The sequence below is a fragment of the Malaclemys terrapin genome, chromosome 2 (genome assembly GCF_027887155.1).
Source record: "Malaclemys terrapin pileata isolate rMalTer1 chromosome 2, rMalTer1.hap1, whole genome shotgun sequence".
NCBI lineage: Eukaryota > Metazoa > Chordata > Testudines > Emydidae > Malaclemys > Malaclemys terrapin.
This window is the reverse complement of record NC_071506.1, coordinates 208,608,356-208,627,932: the sequence shown is the minus strand read 5'-3', so window position 1 is coordinate 208,627,932 and position 19,577 is coordinate 208,608,356. Positions and strand designations below refer to the sequence as shown.

General features: G+C 40.8%; 1 protein-coding gene across 1 annotated transcript in view; it reads right to left on the bottom strand.

The window, feature by feature from the left end:
* Positions 1 to 19,228, bottom strand: part of ACAD11 (acyl-CoA dehydrogenase family member 11) — a 59,394-nt gene extending 40,166 nt beyond the window's left edge. The window contains exons 1-10 of the mRNA XM_054019673.1: positions 19,043 to 19,228; positions 13,337 to 13,436; positions 11,132 to 11,257; positions 9,260 to 9,421; positions 6,937 to 7,101; positions 5,790 to 5,937; positions 5,085 to 5,206; positions 4,176 to 4,282; positions 3,644 to 3,770; positions 1,113 to 1,190 (exon numbers count right to left, since the gene is read on the bottom strand). Coding sequence (XP_053875648.1) covers positions 1,113 to 1,190; positions 3,644 to 3,770; positions 4,176 to 4,282; positions 5,085 to 5,206; positions 5,790 to 5,937; positions 6,937 to 7,101; positions 9,260 to 9,421; positions 11,132 to 11,257; positions 13,337 to 13,436; positions 19,043 to 19,179 — 1,272 coding nt within the window. The 5' untranslated portion in view covers positions 19,180 to 19,228. The remainder of the gene's footprint in view (positions 1 to 1,112; positions 1,191 to 3,643; positions 3,771 to 4,175; positions 4,283 to 5,084; positions 5,207 to 5,789; positions 5,938 to 6,936; positions 7,102 to 9,259; positions 9,422 to 11,131; positions 11,258 to 13,336; positions 13,437 to 19,042) is intronic.
* Positions 19,229 to 19,577: the final 349 nt, after the last annotated feature.

Here is a 19,577-nt window from a genome sequence, read left to right as displayed (position 1 = left end):
GGGGAAAAGAGAAGTTAGTTGAGACAAGCTGGAGCTGGCATTGCGGTTATTAAAGTCTGATTCCATTTCCTAAGAAGATAAACAAGCCAGACACATAGAAAAGAAATAGCAAAGATAGAAAATGCATCTTCTATCTCTGATGTTGAGTCACTTGCAATCTCACTGCTGGAAAAATACAGGTACAGCACACAGTGTTATCAGCCACTGTCACAGGCTTTCAGACGTATGGCAAATATGCAGTCTTGGCCAACTAAGCCAGACTCTTATCAGACAGAAGGAAAAAGGAGAGAGTTAAGAAAGAGATAAAATAAGGCAAGGAAGGAAAAGGACTTGGGGGGATGGGGCAAGACAAAGTCTCACACTGCAGGTGATGATTGGGATTTAGCTAGAGCCAGCAGAGATGGCAATGTCATCTGGCTCCCTCTCTCTGGCCTGCTCTGGTTAGGACATTTCTCAGGGATTAGGATGAAGAGGTCCAAGGACCCATGAGACGGCGGGGGTGATAGCTATAATGGTGAATCTCACTTCAGCAGCCAATTTTTCCTCCCAAAGTCTCTTCCAAAAAGGAGTGATGGGTGGAACAGCCCGACCTCTTATTTTGTTCACCAATTAGGCCTATTTTCTGACACATCATTTTGGTTTAATGATTTCTGGTTCCCCTCATCTCTTGATGTCAGTCCTTGAGTTATATCAGTAGGCTTTTTTGTTTGGACTAATTCAATCTGTCTCGCTTTTGCGTCTTTCCCCATCAGCATTTGTTGTTATGGGTTATTGTGACCTCTTATGAAATTATGCTCACTTCTTGGAGTTGAGTTCACAATTAGGGTAAATCTGTAGGCCCAATTATCATAGCACCACCATATGGCAGGATTGTAAGGGGCACAAATGGTTTTGTTTTCCTGAGCTTTCAAAACCTTGGGAAATACTGCATTACCATGTGTATTTTTAAACTGCATTTCCTTTTTAAAAGCTTATTGTATTTTATATGCATAAGAGAAACATTATTATCTAAAAGGTAAACTACTCTAGGTAATATTTGCTTAGGCAATTGCAGCAACTCCCTCATTTCCATCATCACTGCAATACTCAGGCAAACATTCACTTTGTAGTACCTTCAGTTTCTCAATCACTGAAGGTTTCGTCCATCTGTCCAGTGAATTTTCATCCCTGGCATAGTACTCAACCACTTCCTTAAAAACAAAACAAACAAACACACAATAAAAAGTAATAATATATGGTGTCTTCTACTACCTCTTTACCAGTCTCCACAAACCACAATGAATTCCTATTAAATACTAGAAGTGCATCTTTATTGTACAAGAGTATATGTTAAATAGTTAAACACAAAAAAATTAAAACCCTAATTGCAATCTGATTATGTCTCACACATATGAAACAGGTTTAAGACTCCTCATGAAATATAGCCAAAACAGCACCTCACTTCAGATATAAAAGTGACTCAATACTATTTAAAACACCTTACGGTGTGTGAAGTTCAACATTTTCTGAAGATCTGAGTAAGCACTTGTCATGACTAGTATTCTTGAAGGGTAATTGTATATGAAATTAATGACACCATGATGAAATAATAACTACTATATAAAACTTAATGTATGATGACACAGCACCTACAGTACTACCAGTGCAATATTGCAACATGCAAGCTAGTCATCCAATTTTAGTATGCAACAAGTGGAAACATGAAGAATACAGCTGTTTCTCTAAATAACAGATGATCTTTTCATTGTGTACTCAGTCATCTGGAGCACTAGATATTAGCACTGTATACGGTTGTGCCCTTCATAGCAATCCTAATGCTAAAAGTTGCTCTCTATGGGACATTTTGAAGACTAATTTTTTTATGCACTGATTATATTTCACAGTTTTTAGTGCTTTTTATTCAGGGATCTCAAAGCACTTTCAAACAACTTTTGGGAGGTTAAATGACTCATTATACTGAAAGGTTAAATGGCCTATCTAAAGCCACGCTGTGAATCAGGTTCAGGAAGAGAATTCAGGAGTCCTGACTTCCCAACCCCAGCTGTAGCAAACAATCAAAAACAAACATACATTTCCTTTAAAGGTTTATGTAGGAAACTTTCAATATTGTTTTTTTGTTAGTTAAACAGACATTCCTTAGAACACGTTTTTTCCTGGAGAGAAACAAAACTAGTTGTGACCAAAAGATGGCTGTTTGACCTTTGACAAAATCTTTCAGAAACAAGAACTCATCTGGAGCAGGTACATTAAGAAATCATCTTGTTTTTCATAATTATGGACCTCTCTGGCCATTTCCACTATCAGCTTTGAAGCCTACATTAATGTCAGACACATCTAGGAACTGAGGGCATGTTGATATATTACAGAAGTGTACTTAATATCAGATATAAACAGCACTTTACCTTTCCCATAGCCCTTTCTAAAAAGGGCAAGGTTAACATTCCACCCAGGATGGGGGGGTAAGAACAGCAGCCTTCTTCCTGGATGACAAACAATCCTCCAATGCAATTCTTCCCTCTGGGACACAATCAAGCCTCTAACATTCATAGTAGCATATTATGACTCCACAAGAAGCAACATCCTATAGTCCTGGGAACTTACAGTCAAATACTTTACTGAATATTACATTAACTTCTAACAACATCACTAAAGCAGGACACCAACGTTTTTATCAAATTAACCTGGTTGCAAGGCATGTTACCTCCCACACACCAAACAAGAGACCAGTCTAGAGAAAGTAAACAACTTAGTGCTGCAGGCAAAGAACAATCACGGGGACAAAATGCATATCCAAGTAGAGTATTAGTCAAAAAAATGCTTCTTTCAGAAGGCTTGGATCTTCAGACTTAATCCCAACAAGCAGATTGTCCTGAGGGTCAGAGCTGTTGTAAGGGAGTTAGTCACAGTGCATACTGTAATGCAATGATTAGTCATGATGACACATTAAACAAGGATAGTTGGCAATGATTATACCATAGTTACTTTCAGCTAACGATCTCAAAGCACTTTACAAACAATTAATTATCATAAAAAACTTTGTAAGAAGAGAAAAAAAATAGATACAGAGAGAGGCTGAGCAACATCCCTAGGATCACACTTAAGTCAGCAGCAACATTGGGAACTCAAGTATCAACTCCTAATCTCCTGCTTTCAACACTCCCTCGGAACTGAAGAACCATGAACCTCAAAAAGCTAAAGGAGAAAGAATCTGGTCCAGGATTCAGGCAGGCCCTGTATGGTAACACTGTGTGGACAGTCAACATCTTCCAGTTTGTGAGCTAGTCAGAGCACAATAGCACCTATCTATGTCCAACATCAGGAACCCCCTTTGCACTCCCTCACTACAACAGAGTTCTGTCTTTTCTCTACTGTGAAAGACACTATTGTATTTGTTATTAGTAGAGTATTTTCCTCCATTCAATATTCTTCCTTTAGCATTCAATACTAATTCAGAGACTATACTTTGGTTAGATTTTGTTGCCAAGGCTATACTGATTTAGAATGAGTCATAATCTGCAATCATCACTGACTGGACAAAATTAAGCTCTGTCTCTGTTCCTAAACAAAGTGAAGATGTGAGCTGTGAAGTAAGCTCTGCATTTCTGCACAAACACACTCTACTTCCTGAAGAAAAAGCTTCTACCTTTTCAGCTGGAAACACGTGCTGCTTCATGAACCGCTTCACCTTCAGCAGAACCTCCTGGCCTTTTTTAGTCTGCTGGAACAGCTCTCCTGTACTGCTGGGTTGTGCGTCACTGGTGAAAGAAGTTCTAGGGAACAAAATTAAAATAAATAAATAAGGTCAGGTTCTCCTGATGTTAATACAAACTTCCTTACACGAATATATAACTATTTAAAGAAATATATAAGAAAGCTGTGAAAGGTTTGACCTGAGTTAGCCAAGCCTTTTAGGGCATATCAACACAGGGATAAAAGACCCAGGTCAGCTGACTCAGGCTCGTAGGGCTTGGGCTGCAGGGCTGAAAAATTGCTATGTAGTCATTCGGGCTGCAAGGATTGAGGGTCCCACAGCTTGGACTACAGCCCGAGCACAAATGTCTACACAGCAATTTTTTGGCTACGGAGCCCCAAGCTCTGTGAGCCCAAGTCAGTTCACCCAGGCCAGCTGGGTTTTTTTTTATTTCTGCATAGACATATCCAACAAGTGCTCTTACCTTTTTGAGAGCAGTAATCCCGTTTCTGCCAAGGGTTTCACCATCTCAGCGAACTCATAACTATTCTCTGCAGAAGAATTTCCAAGGAGATATCTAGCATAAACACCCTAAAACCAAATAAAATAGACATGTATGATTTAATTATCTGTTTAAAACTGGAGTCCCATATGACAGATAATCTGTGTGAAGTGGTGGGCAAAATTAAATTCATATATTCCCAATAAAAAGAAGTAGTCAGTGTTCCAATATAAAAGTTGGTCGCATTTTACTTGAATACATTAGTATTGCCATTGATCCTTTCCCAATCAGTAGTGATACTGAGACACAAAAAGAAAATACTCACTCCATTGTAGACAGACTAATGGTCCAAGTCTGAAGGACAACCAACAAAATCAACAGCACAAGTGACAAGTATTTACTGTGCAAATGTCAGATATATAATTATAAAAGTTGAAAAACACGTTCATGTGGGGCCTGATCTAGTGCCGTCTGATGTCAATGGATTCCCATCTGTTGATTTCAATAGGCACTGGATGGGGCCCACAATGCTCAGAGTTTAAAAGGACAGTGTATTTGATTTTTCCTGAGGGACCCCCCCCCCCAATCATCTAGCATCCATGGTGATCATATCCAAAATGAACAAATCTAAAAAAGGCTAATGTCTGTTTTAAAAATTCTGAAGTTAGCCATCATCTGATCAGTAGTTTTATAAAGGGAACAATAGCCCAAACAGCTACTAGTGACAGACAGCAAACACGCGACAGCTTTTAAAAGAATAAATAAAATTACAAAAGCTTTTCAACTTTATAACATTTCAATATTTTTTACATTTTTAATCTACATTACCAAACTACAGATATTTGTAATAAAACTATAAGAACATATATTAGGTATCAATGAAAATGTTACCTGGCATATTCCAGCTATTTTAAAATATGAAAGCGCAAGAAAGAAATGCAAGTTGGGTAAATCTGTGCTAATACCCCTGCAGCGACAGTAAATTGAAATCAATTCTTCAAGTGATGGAATTCCTAGGAAAACAATACAGAATATTTAGCATGTCCAAAACTTTTCTCTTTCTTGGTTTTTAAATTCTAATTAACGTTTTACCAGTTATCCTGCTTGTTTAGTCTTACAAACTATATTCAATTTACACAACAAAAATAAACTAGTAAGTGTCACATACTGGTTCTCATGCACTAATATAATGCTGTTATATTTGGGAGCCAAACACAAATGGGGACAGTTCATATTCCAACCAAATATAAACAGAACATTTTTTGGGTCAGTAAAAAAATAATATTGTTGTCTTGTCTTTTAACATGAAGATTAAATTTTAGGCTTAAGTTTTCTGGCAGTGTCTCTAAGAAAAATAGCATTCAAAATATCTTTTCACTTAAAGGAATACTATTAATAACCACGTAAGTATATTGAAATATACATTTCCTAGCTATAGTTTTCCAGAATGTAATAAACATGTTGTTAGTAAACTATGGAAGTTATTTACAAGTTTAGTATGGTATGGTTAATATTTGTCTATCAACTGTTTATAAAGATAAAAAACTAAATAGAAATCAATTTTTAAAAAACTAATTCCAACAAAATTACAATTACCTACAGTATCTCTAAAACTCAAGGTACCCCCTTGGCCTAACTGTTTAATTGTGTTAGGCCAGAAGTAAAATGCAGCAGTATAAGCTAAATCTGCTAAAAGATGCCCAGTGGTTGAAAGTTCCCAGTCCAGGACTGCCACAACACGAGCCTAAATAAATAAAAAAAATTATCAGATGAATGATAAAGGCAAGCAAGTTAAATTAACTACATCCACACATGCTTCCCATTTAGAAGACACATGACCCGCCCTTTGGAGCGTGCCCACCCACTAAGGGAGGCACCAGTTGTATAGGGGGCACCCTCGGGGGAGGGGGCGGAACAGGGGTGGGAAGAGGTGGAGCGGGAATGGAGCATTAGGGGAAGGGGCCTAGGACAGAGTGGGGGGTCGAGCATCTCCTGGGAAATCTGGAAGTCGGCACCTATGCTCTTAGGCGCATGCTGGGTGATACCGGCAGCAGCAAAGGCACTGACCAGGCAGGCATGTGCAAGCCCTGGCCATGCCTGAAGAGCACACCCAGCAGTTCGCTGGGCACCAGCGGGGGCCCACTGACTGTTCTGCCCTGGGACCTGGAATTGCTGTCAGTGGGCCTGTCTTACTTTCACAGGTTTTTTTTTTTCTTCTCCCTTGTTTTTACTGAGATTGCATATTATATATTTAGATCTTTTTGCTCTGTGTTTGCACAGAGTCTATCACTATGGGGTCCTAGTCTACGAGGAGGGCTACCTGGCCCTGTGATAATACTAATAATAATACCTATGATAATACCTGATACCGAACCACCTGAAGTTAATGTGAAGTCTTTCCATTGACTTCAGCGGGCTTTGGATCAGGCACTTGAGCAAATCAATGATACTTGAGGACATGCTTGACTCTTAAGTGTATTTTATGATTCCCTTTTTGAGCTGTATATTCCAAGTACAATAATGGAGCAGGATTGTTTGCACTGGGGGATATGAAAATGGGAAGAGGGAAAAGAAGGTCTAATGAATCAGAGTTAGGTTAGTGAATTTGTTTTAAGCAGTCCTTAAATTTATCTCAAGAAAATTGTGCTCTGCAACACCTGTCAATGTCTATTATGAAGGTAGGAAAACAGTACAACAAGAACTAAGAAGTATGATTAAATATGTATGTATATGTTTGGGGTACCTCTCTTGGATGGAAAATGATGTTATCTATTCTAAAATCTCCATGAATCAGATTTTCTTCATTATCACCAGCTGGCAAGTTATTCATTAACCACTCAGCCAGCTGGTTCATAGCAGGAATGTCTACATGAGCAGATGCATCATACTGTTTTTTCCAAGTTGTAACCTGAAAATATAAAGAACAAGTAAAACAACTGGGAAATCAAACATCAGCTATTTTAAAGCGGAACATTATACAGTTGAGGGAGTGAGCCATTCAAATTTTCTTTTTACTTGTTATAATTCAAAGGTGTTGAAAAAAATATTTGTCACCATATACCATCCCTTTTCTGTGATGGTCTTACTCTTCACTTTTATAATTATGGCTATGAATATGTAGCCAAGATGGTTATGAAACACGATGCACAGTCAATTTTTCCACTGGAAATAGAGACAAAGGCCATTGTTGAGATTTTCTATTCACCAGTAAACTTCTTGGCACTCATTTTTTTCCTCTGTCTCTTCTTGGAACTCTAGGCTGACACAGCCAATTGATTTTATTTAAAAGACAATAATACATTATGTTCCAGTCATAACTATGCACAGGTGCAGGGACACACTCACATGCAGCTAGTTGTGGGCCTGGGAATTAGAACTCTAAGGTGAAGAAATGTAACTGGCAGGAATATGCTTGATTCTGTTATTGCCCTATTGCATTTAAAATGCCATAAATGAAGACAAATACTGGCTAGATCTAAAGGATTTGCACTTACTATAATTTGTACATATGCATTCCTATCATGTTTTCTCTAGCTCTTCAGCCCACTATGGTCAGCTGCTCCAGCCCATTCAGTCTGCCCTCTATGTTCCCTTTTGAATGTCCACTGCTATGGTTTTAGGCCTGGTCTACACTACAGACCTATATTGGTATAACTACATCGTTCAGGGGTGTGAAAAATCCACACCCTTGAGCAACGTAGTTATACTGACCTAATCCTCTATGTAGATAGTGCTATGTAGGCTGCAGAGCTTTTCCTACCGACATAGGTACCGCCTCTCAGGGAGGTGGATTAACTATGTCGATGGGAGAGCTCTCTCCTGCTGGCTTAGAGTGTCTTCATTAAAGCGCTAGAGTGGCACAGCTGCATCAGTTCACCTGCACCTGCACCAATGCATCACTTGCTCTTAGTTAACAAACCACATCCCACTGCACTTTTCTGCCTGTTGCTTAGCTGCTCTAAGCTTCTATTTCACCTTTGCTCATGGGTTTCTGTTTTTTCAAGCCCTCGGAGCTCAGTCACTTCCAGTGACTCACTCTGATTACAGCCACCCAAAGGACTTCTGCTTCCTTAACCCCTCTGATACCAGCCAAGCTATTTTGATCTCTGTTCATTGCCCTTGGCCTTTAGATTATCTTAGAGATCCAATAAGGTACAGAAGAGAATTCAAGAAGGTTTAATAAATAGCAGAAAATTGCACCTCTCAATCTTTGGCCTTTGTTTCTATCACCAGTGGAAGGCTGAGTGCATATTTGTTTCATAACCTTGCTATATGCTACAAAAGTAAGTACAACAGAAAATCAAACACCATGGATCAACTCCTCAGAAATACTGTTGAATAAGCTTTGATACTTCCACATCTTCACACTAAAACAAAAAGAAATAGTCACATACAAATTCCATTTCTGAAGCTCAGGAAACTTTCTCTAAAAAACAACCTAGGACCAGATTCTAACCTAGGCTGCACCACAATAGATCCGCAGCAACTCCCCTGAAGTTATTCTTGATTTATACTGGTGTAACATATCAGATTCTGACCCACTGGGAATACATGATTAAGATCCTTTCCAGCTTGTTCTAAAAGGGACAAAGCAAATCCCTATATCAGCTGGCACAGGTGATTCAAATTCATGAAAATTAATCTTGGGAGTGCTATTCCTGCTTCTGGATTTTGACAGTGTTGTTATACCCTGAGTAGCTCATTAGCTTTAAATCTGTACTAAATACCCTCTGGGAAGTGGAAAGGACACTGAAAGATAGACCTGATCTTTGTTGTATTTCAAATATAAATCCCACTGCACGTGTAATTCCAGATCTGGAGATGTGACACAGGTGAATGGATACTACAGGATGATAATAGGACCATAGACTTTATCAATGTGTTTATCAACACAATAACATATAGAGTAATTGAACTAATTATAAGATACTAGGTAAAGCCAAAATCTTGAGTAGTTTAAAGATGTTCGTCATTTTTAAAGACATTGATATAAAGTGTTGTAACCAAATGAATACAAATGAAACATTCAAGGGTATTACAAAGTAAGTGGCTTTTGAGACCATTACCTGCCTCCTACAGTATCCTGGTCCTCTGCCATATCCTTGGAGACCCAATGAATGCAAACTGAATGAGTGCAACCGGGCCAGGGTTTCTATCATAGCAACATACAAAGCAGATCGCTCTGCTGGACTGACTTCAGGTAGTGTGAGGTCTCGGAATATGCGACCCTAAAGACATCATAAATCAGATATTTGGTTGGATGGAAGGAGGAGGGGAGGGAAAGGTCACACAGCTCAACAACACAAGATGCATATGATGTATTAACAGTCACTGCATCAGTAATCTCTTCCTCGCCCATTTGTTTCTTGTCCAGGAAGGTCAAGGCACTCTTGCTCACTGAAATCCAAAAACTACCAATCTCACAGGATCTCCCTGAGCAGTGAATTTAATATATATCTTGTAGATCCTGAACTAGAACTCTAGAACCAGACACCCTCAAACTCTGAGGTGTGTGAAATCCAGATTGTATTTCTTGGGTCCATCTCAAATATTCTGAATCAAAATAATTCAGTGTATAAATTGAAAAACGAAATGATAAGCTCTAGTTTAATAAGGATTTTTCACATTTCAAAAATAGTTTAAAGTAATCCACTTACTTTTTTGGGGGGAGAGGGAGAGAAGGAGGGGCTATCATTTGCCTCTGTTGTGGGCCCTTTGATGGGGGAAAAAGGAAAGACTAGACAAATTTTTCCTCTAAACCCACTCACTTCCAGCTAGTTTATGGTTTAAATAAATGTACACAGCTAATGCACTGACTAGGTTAATTTTTGCCAATTAATTGTGAAAGAATAGAATTTCCTGAAGCATTAGATGATACTGTTTAGTCAACATACGTGTTTCATCAAGTTCTGTTCTACTTTCTAAAACCTTGGACTGTAGTAATGAAAAAAAAAAAAAAAGCAACTGAGCTATCCAATTTAGTCAAGTGTGAATACATGCTTGGAGAAAAAATAAATGCTAAGGGAACTAGATTTATTAAAAAGAAACTTCTTGCTCGAGACAAAACAGAGAAAATTCCAACTTTATAAAAGTTCCAAAGCAAAGATGGAAGTTTTTCAAAGTTAATCTAATTGGAAGCAGTATTAGAACATGGTTAACAAAACAAACAAACACCCAACTCATCTGTCTCCTAAACTGAACACACAACCTGATGATTTGATATTAACCCACTTTCTTGTCATTTGATTTGTTTACAGATAGTTTATGCTTTTGCTTATTTAGATTAGTTAATAAAATATAGAACATTGGAAGCATGTGGTTTGGAGGTTTCCTTCACAGACATTAGTGTTCTGAATCTGAGGAGTCCCCAGCGTAAATAAGAGGCACCTCTGTGACCTATCTACAGGTGGTCCATAGACCGGCCCTATATTCCTATAGTTGCTGCCTGAACTAGAACTCTGTTAGCTTTTGAAGAACAGTTGGCTAATGCATTCATCAGTTCTTTCAAAAAAACACTGTGGACCCAGAAACGTTGAGGGCCTGGGATGGAGAACAGTTAACCAACCATAAAGCCGGACCAGCTCCCCCTAATAAGTCTAGGGTTTTCACACCAGTAATCCTGCCTAACAACCATCCTGAGAAGATCATGTTGAATGGTGAGCCAAACACATGACCCTGCGAGCGAGAAATAAATCCTAAAAAAACTGAAGTAAATTGGGGCTATTGGTGATCTGCACCTCTGGAAAAAAACAAACAAGCATTTTTATTTAGGTGCCTAAAATGGGGCTTAGGAGTCCTATTCTAGGCACCCAAGATTGAAAAATTTTATCAAGGTTCTTATTTCAACATATAAAATGTTAGCTATTTTAAAGCCACTTGCAATGGAAATAAAACCAAAAAGAAAACAAAACAAAAAACTACAACATGTATTGACTAACCTGTACATGTTCCATCACATAAAATTCAGTTCCAATCACAGAAACATCACTGCAATACAGTAGGGGCTCAGGGACTGGAAATCCAGCTGCAAATAATGCTTTCTGCACATGATATTCTCTATCAACCTAAGAAGAATATAGTATGATAGGTACAGAATAATGTTCAAATTCTTCAAACGCATTTAATTAAATTTATTTTACATATACACAGAATATAACACTGTGCCCTACTAAACACCAAGCGCTGGATTATGTATGCAGTACAGAACACTGCTACTGGTGTGTGCATTTGAATAATTAATTGCATTTTCTAATATTTCTAACATTCAACACTTAAATTTTTATGCCAATAGTTGCGCGAGGGAAATAGCTCACTTGAGAGTTGGGCCTGGTATAAACTTTAATGTTCTTTATCTTCAATCAGATTTATATTAACAACATCTAGAGCAGCTCTGTCTCTGGGTTAAAGTTGCTAAGAGCAAGACAACCCTTCAGCCAGTTAAAGCAACTAACTGTTAGTTCCCCAGTTTCTTGTCAGTATAGGGGTCATGTGACAGTTGCAAAGCGGCCTATACATTTGTTTTAAGAAATGCGAAAGGAGGAAATACGGAGATGTGTGAGATGTATAAGTGTGGGCAAGGGAAGTTATAGCCATCAACATATCAAGGCCTTCTAATGAATTGGTGCCATCTGTACCAGCCAACTAAAGACAAAGACCACTACAGACTATGCTGGCCTAAGTGCCCAGAAGACTTTGCCAGCACCGAGTTACGGACCAGACATGACATCACCCAATCCCCTGATCTGCAGTCCTGACTGTGCAATGAGACGCCAAAGACCACACAAGCCGAAGAATGCATCTTTTTCCTTAAGTATTTCCCCCTTTTTCTTGGGTGGTGATGCCCCCATTATTATTATTCTCTAACACTTCTGAGGTGTGCACATGTGTGTTTAAATGATTGCATGCATATGTGAGTTCATTTGTAGTGAGCAACATTAATCATTTCCTAATTCAAGTTCTAGGCAGTCCTGCTTTAAACTTAGACTGTTGCCCTGAACAGTGAGGGGTGTCAGCAATACCACACTACTCTACAGGAGAAGTAAGAGCTGTCGACTGCTGTTGTATCAAAGACTGGGTAATTAAACCAGAGAGGGAGTGATCAGTATAGTCACTAAGCACACAGGAACTTTGGAAGGAGTCTAAATATTGCTTCAAGGGCTGAGAGGTAAACAAGTTTGGTTCTGATTCTGAAACATTCAACCAGTTCAATAGATTACCTTGCCATGAGCAAGACCCCGTAACTGGCGGTCAGAGCTAAGCAGGTGGCTGCCTCCTCAAGTTTCTGTATTTGTAAAAATTGATCATGTGCTGTAGTAGTTTTATGATTAAGGTTACGATTATGTCATGGAGGTCACAGAATCTGTGACTTCCAGAGACCTCCGTGACATTTTCTGCCCGCAGCTCTCAGCCACGATTGGCGGTGGGCCCCCAGGAGCTACCCAGCTGCAGTGGGGAGAAAACCTCCAGGCTGCCCAGCCACCGTGGACAGCGAGGGGACCCCACATGGGCTCAGCCGTGGCAGGGGGGACCCCAGAGCCCCCAGCTGCTGCGGGGGGCAAGGGGACTCCAGAGCCCCCAGCTGCTATAGGTGCTAGACCCTCCTCTCTCCACATTTTGTCAGGGATATTTTTAGTAAAAATCAGAGACAGGTCATGGGTGTTCGTGAATTTTTGTTTGTTGCCCATGACCTGTCCCTGATTTTTTCTAAAAATATCCGTGGCAAAATCTGAGCCTTACTTATGATTTGATTATTGTATTACTTTGATGACTTGATTAATTGGTGACTCAGTTCATATCATTATTAATTCTAATTGTGAGCTTGATTTGATAATGTACTGACTAATTCTTAGTATAGTAAGTGTTTATAGTAGTTTATAGTAGTTAGCTTGGTGATAAGTTTGATTAACTTTAAATTTGCTTATTTATTAATGTGTAATAAAATCCATAAAAAATATACAAAGCCAGTTTTTCTTTCATATTTGCAACTGGGTCAGAAACCTTTAGAATGAAGATAATTTAGCCAAGGTATTTGTGAGCCATTTGGCTCTGTCCTTAAATTAAAACATTTGTTCCTCACAGTTATGTAATTTTAGCACATGAACTATGAAATGCATTTATAGTTTGCCAAGGAATTTGTTACTCACCTGGTGAGCTTTAGGCAGAAGAGGGCCATGAGGCTTCTTCCTAAGCACATATGTCTTAAAACCCTTCTGCAAGTAAAAGGTTGGATTGGACTGGCCTGAGCTACAGAGAAACAAGAAATTAATTACTAAGAAACAAAGTTGCAAACATTTAATAGCAAGAATAACAGCAACTCCAAATTGGAAAAGTGCATATCATTGTTTGGGCTGAAGAGGATGTCCAGGTACAATTAGGGAATTCATCTCAAGGGTGTTCTTTTAAACATACAATCTTACAAATCAGCAGAGGACAGTTCAGAAAGTCGGTAGTCATGGACTCTATTCCCAGCTCTGCCACATGTTTCCTGTTTGACTTTGGAAAAGTCACAGTTATTCTATGCCTCTGTTTACTCTTCTGTAGAAAGGAGGTAACACCCACAATGATGTTGTGAAGATCAGTTAATGTTTTCAAAGCTCACTTAGATTCTTGGATGAAAAGTAGTAGCCTTGAAAATTTACAAATCTGGATTAAGAAAAATAGATTAATATTTTTTACAGTAGTGCATAAACTTCCTTTGACTTACAATAGATGTGACAGAAATGGGTATTTTCTGTAACACTTTATGAATGATACTTATGGCAGTTGACCCTTAGGCTTAGTATTGTTACTTCGTGGGTGCAGAAGGGGTAAAATGCTTCCCTTGGAACAGAGAAAAGGTATAAGATATTTGTGCCAGGCAGGGCCGTCCTTACCCATACGCAAAGTACGCAGCTGCGTAGGGCACCAGGAAACTTGGGGCACCAAATTTCCTGGTGCCCTGCGCAGCTGTGTACTGCTCCAGCCCCTACCCCACCTCTTCCCCCACCTCTTCCCCATGCGTTTCCCACCCCTGCTCCTCCCCAGCCCCGCCCCCACTCCATCCCTTCCCCAAAGCCCTCGCCCTCCTCTGCCCCCGCCCCACCTCTTCCCACCCTTGAGGACTGCAGCAGGGCCAGGCCTGCACTCACCGGCAGTGGGAAGTGCAGGGACCCGGCTCCAGCCATGCTGCCGGTGAGTGCTGGGGGGTGGTTCCCCCCTGCCCCCAAGCCAGCCCTCCCCCCACGGAAGCCTGCCTCTCCCCCACATGGGGGCAGCATAGGGTCCCAGAATAGCTAGGGACGGCCCTTGTGCCAGATAACTGTCTGGGATGATTTGAATGAGCCATCAAGTGCTGGCTGGAATCAACACATATCAATGGAAGATCCACAAAAAACAATGGGAACCCCAGTGACTAAATGATTGACACTTAACAGCAGGATGCTCAGGCAGGCTGGACATGGAAACTCAGCATGGTTTTCAAGTGGAAGTACTGGAGGTGACAGGAATCTGCAGTAAGAACTGGGCTGACAGAGACACCGCAGTTCTCACTTGGGATCAATAGACAGAGAAAGCCAAGATGGGCACTAGAGCAACCTGGCTTGGTGGAATTTTAAGGGCTAGTCTACACTAGAATCACTACAGTGGTGCGACTGTCCTGCTGTAGCGCTGCTAGTGCAGACGCTTTATGCCGACCAGAGAGAGCTCTCCCATCAGCATAATTACTCCACCTCCCTGAGTGGCAGTAGTTATGTCAGTGGAAGAGCGTCTCCCATGGACATAGCGCTGTCCACATCAGTGCTTAGGTCAGTGTAACTTATGTTGCTCAGAGGGGCAGCTTTTTCACAACCCTGAGCAACAAACTGTTTCAAAGTAAGCACTAGTGTGTACAAGCCCTAACTGTGGCCAAGTCTGAACCGTCTTAACCTTTGCTTCTCTACACTAACCTAAGGAGTTCCCAGTGCTATATTCCAGTTGATTAATAAACCCTACTCTGTTTTGAAAAGGCTGCCTAGTCTTGCTGCAGATGTATATTTAGGGGTAAAAGTTTCTGAACAGGAATTTCCCTCAGTTGGGACTCACTGTTCAGTGCTCATGATGAGAAAGAGGAGTGTTAGAGCCCAGAGGCCAGGTATCAGAGGAGTTGAGGCCAAGTGACCAACCCTTGTGGACAAGTGTGATACATTGGCGATCTGGCATATAAAGGGATACTTCCAGAAGACTGCCTAAAGGCGAAGACACAGCACAGATCCTGTACATCTGTGACAACAGGTCATATCTTGAATACAGCACACATTGAGATAGTTCTCTAATCAAGGCCCCAATCCTGTGATGGAATCCAAGCAGGTGGACTTTTGCATTAGCACTGAGCCCCAGTGAAGCCCATGTTGATCTATATGGGCACAAAGGTCTGCTCATACTCATCCAGTGCGTGATCTGTCCCTAAGGCACTGCCTGAGGCAACTGGAGAGTTTTTTAAAGATGAATACTGAAATTGGGAAGTATGTTATTAAGTCACACCTCCAATCTTAATATCATATTTATTACCAAACAATGTAACCAGAGGGTCCCTCCCCCTTTAAATCCCTTCAGGGACTCCTCTTTCTCCACCATATCAGGTTCCAACTTTTAGTCCTCACCTTCAATGCCCTGGATTGATCCACTACCTTCTTCTCATTCAAGTTCCTCCTTAAGATTCACTCTGCACCAACCCCTATGAGATATTAGATGACTAAAACATCAATTTATTTTGTTTAAAATAAATATATTTGCTCCTCCATGCTATGCTTGCCAAATAACCATGTCATCATTCTGGTTACCCTTCTTCTTCTTCCCTAAACCCTCCGCCTACTATCTTGCTACCCTCTTTATTATGTCATGGGTAACTATGACATTCCGGGTTGCAATCCAGTACTATTGAGGGGCTGTTTCACCACTGCCCTGCAACCTTGGGTGTCTCATAATGCTTTGCGGAGGTAGCTTCCAACCTGGGTCACTCACAAACAGCCTGCCAGCAAGCAGATCACACCTGGAGTTTTGTCTACAGCTACTGCCTTGGTTCAGCAGCTTTGACACCTACAACCTGTCAGTACATACCAGTTACACTCTGGCTTCCACCAGCCTTGGTTACCATATGCAGAATTACCCCAACCCATTCCCAGATTTTCCCAAAACATGTCTGCTCTGCACTGTCAAGCCCTCTAATGCATAGTCCAGATATATTAGGTTCTTTGCCTTTCTAAGGGGTCAATATACAACAATTTGCCACTTTCAATGGAATTGCCCATACAGTTCACAACACTGGATTTGTTTTGATTAAACAATAAAACAAGTTTATTTAATTACAAAGAGATAGGTGTTAAGTGAGTACAAGTATTAAGGCATCAAATAAAAAGTGTTTACAAGAAAAATAAAGATAAAATGTTTTCTAGTACTAAACTTAACAAACTAGACTTTATTCAAAGTGACGTTCTTACCACAGGTTTTCAGTGGCATTGCTGACAAAGTTTCAGGTAAGAATTTGCTCCCAAGGTCCTCTTAGATGCAAGAGACCGAGAGACAGGAAAAGATAACTTGGGATGTTTTTGCCCCTCACTTTTATAGTTGAGTCACCCTTTGAAAAGCACTTTCCTGAGTGTGACCCCTAGTTAAAATTCTTTCTCACTGAGAGCCTGGAGACATGGAGTCTGATGGAGGAAGGAGGTTTCATGCTGTTTCTTTTCACTTGTGTATGCTGTTGTTGGCGAAAATGTAGATCTCTTTGTTCCTGCCCTCTTCCCTTGCCAAATAATGGCCACCTGTTAGGTGATGGCCCATCAGCTTTGATGACACCTGACTAGGGGTGTCACCTGACTTTGATGACACCTCAACTTGCCTTTGTCTTGGGAAAACAGGCTTCCTCACATCCCAGACTTGTCTGGCAAACATACTTCAGTCATGATTTCATCTTATACTCTTAACTTTACATATAATGTTGCTACACACATTTCACCATAATGTTATTGACCAGCAAGTTATTAGTTTTCAAATGATTCCTTACAAGGCATATTTTGTACAAAGATTATTATAATAGTGTGTGGGGTGTGAACACAGGGGTGCATTCTGTCACAGTAACATTTTCAAAAGTGCCTAATTGACTTAGGAGCCCTTGTTCCATTTTTAGAAATGACTTAGGTGCTTAGAAAACTGCATCTCATTGCAAGTCAATTACATTTATTCTCCTAAGTGTCTACGGTCTGGTCTACACTACAGAGTTAGGTTGATGCAAGACATTTAAATTTACAAAGGACATAAATCTATTTTGTCTATTCTGCTATGGTAGATGTAATCATACAGTCTTCAGTATTATAAAAAAATATATTTGAATGTCACATTCTTAGACTCATGGTCTTGTGATGTCATGTTCTTGGGGAGGAAAAAGCCACTAGCGGTTTTATAATGAGATTACCAGTATTTCCAATTTTTTGGTATATTGTCACCTCTCACTTTTTTGAGATCCAATTAAGAAGACTTAACTCACTTTTTACAAGTATTTTGTTTTAGATCACACATGTGCTAATTTATCTGGTCCCTTTCTTCAAGCCATAGAACATGAGAGAACCCCAAAGGCCCCATCACTCAGAGTTAATCATAAAAGAGTTCATCAAAGAATTTGTCCTTAAAGCAAATACTGTTTATTCACATTGAATTTGTGCCCAACAGGATAGGTTGCTGTTTTACAGTAAATAAACTTTGAACTCAATAACATGTTTTGTAACTGGTGAACTTTCACATTGATAACAGAATTGGGCTGTAGTCCACGAAAGCTTATGCTCTAATAAATTTGTTAGTCTCTAAGGTGCCACAAGTACTCCTGTTCTTTTTATTGATAACAGAAGTTACAGTATTTTGTTTCTGCATTACCGTAACATGTAGTCATGATTTTCCTTGTTGTCCCTCTTTAACTGCACAATGAGCTCAGTGCAGTACAACACACACCTCTGGCTCTGTTCAATACATGTATTTAACTGATAAACTTTGACAACATCTGTAATCTGCCTATCATAGACACTAAGGTGATGGATGCACTAAAAACAGTTAAGATACCAAAAACTAGGCACTTTGCCTCCCTTACGGGTGATCATCCTTCCCAGCATTTCTAGGATAATTATTATTTTTATCTTTATTTCATATTTTGAAGGATGACCCTATCTACCACAAACAACATTCACAGCTGCCAAAGTCATTCTTAGGGCTACCTAAATCAGTAGTTCTCAACCCTTCCAGACTACTGTACCCCTTTCAGGAGTCTGATTTGTCTGGCATACCCCAAGTTTCACCTCACTTAAAAACTACTTGCTTAAAATATCAGACATAAAAATACAAAAATTATTACTGAAAAAAATCGCTTACTTTCTCATTTGTCTGTATGAAATGTTAGTTTGTACTGACTTCACTAGTTCATTTTATGTAGCCTGTTGTAAAACCAGGCAGATACCTAGATAAGTTGATGTACCCCCCTGGAAGACCTCTGAGTACCCCCAGGGTTGAGAACCACGGACCTAAATGATAGCTCGCTTCACACAGTGGCAGTGCCCTCGCAATCTTACACGGGCAACCGCTGAGACACAGACATTTGTGCCATCAGAAGAAGCCACAATCTAGGGGCAGGCGGCCCAGCTCTCCTGGCCATCCCAGGTTTCCAGGGCTAATTTTCTCGAAGAGATTGTGCAAGCAAGGCTCCCTTAGCACCTCTCACTGTCCCTGTTCTGGTGTCATGACTCGCTGCCCCAGCGTCAGGCCAGCAGCGACCGCTGTGATTTGTCCTGGGCGAGCAATGGGGAGAGGCAGCCGCAGCACGGGAGTGGGGAGACCGTCCCCGCCTGCAGGGTTACCTGTACTGCCTGGCTGTCAGCGCTTCGGGGGGCTGCACAGGAAACCCGGCCAAATGGCGGGAGAGGTATTTCTCCAGGGCTCCCTGGTCAAACCTGTGCTGCTCCCTCACCGCTGTAGTGCCAGGCTCAGCTGCCATCTTCAGCCCCTCTCAGCGCTGCTGCCGGGCCCAGCCAGCGCATGTACGCTAGCAGCGTAACCACACCCCCTTCCCCTGACCTACGCCAGGCGGCACCCCTCGCCCGGCGTACGCTATTGGCGCAGACAGTCCCCTTGCCTGGAGGACCCTCCCCCGTGGGCAAGGCTCGAGTAAGTTGCTTGAAGTTCGGTAATGCAGGGTGAAGGGGTCTGGCCAGTTCGGCAGTGCGAGCAAAATTAGCTCCTTCACCACTTCTCAGAGATGCCAGGAGTGTGGCTGACAGACAGGCAGGCAGACACAGGTGCTGGCACCTATGTGTATGTCACAGCCAAATGTTGTCACAGCCACATTTGCAAGTTTTCCGACCAACTGTAGAGCTGATTTGGAAAAAAAAAAAA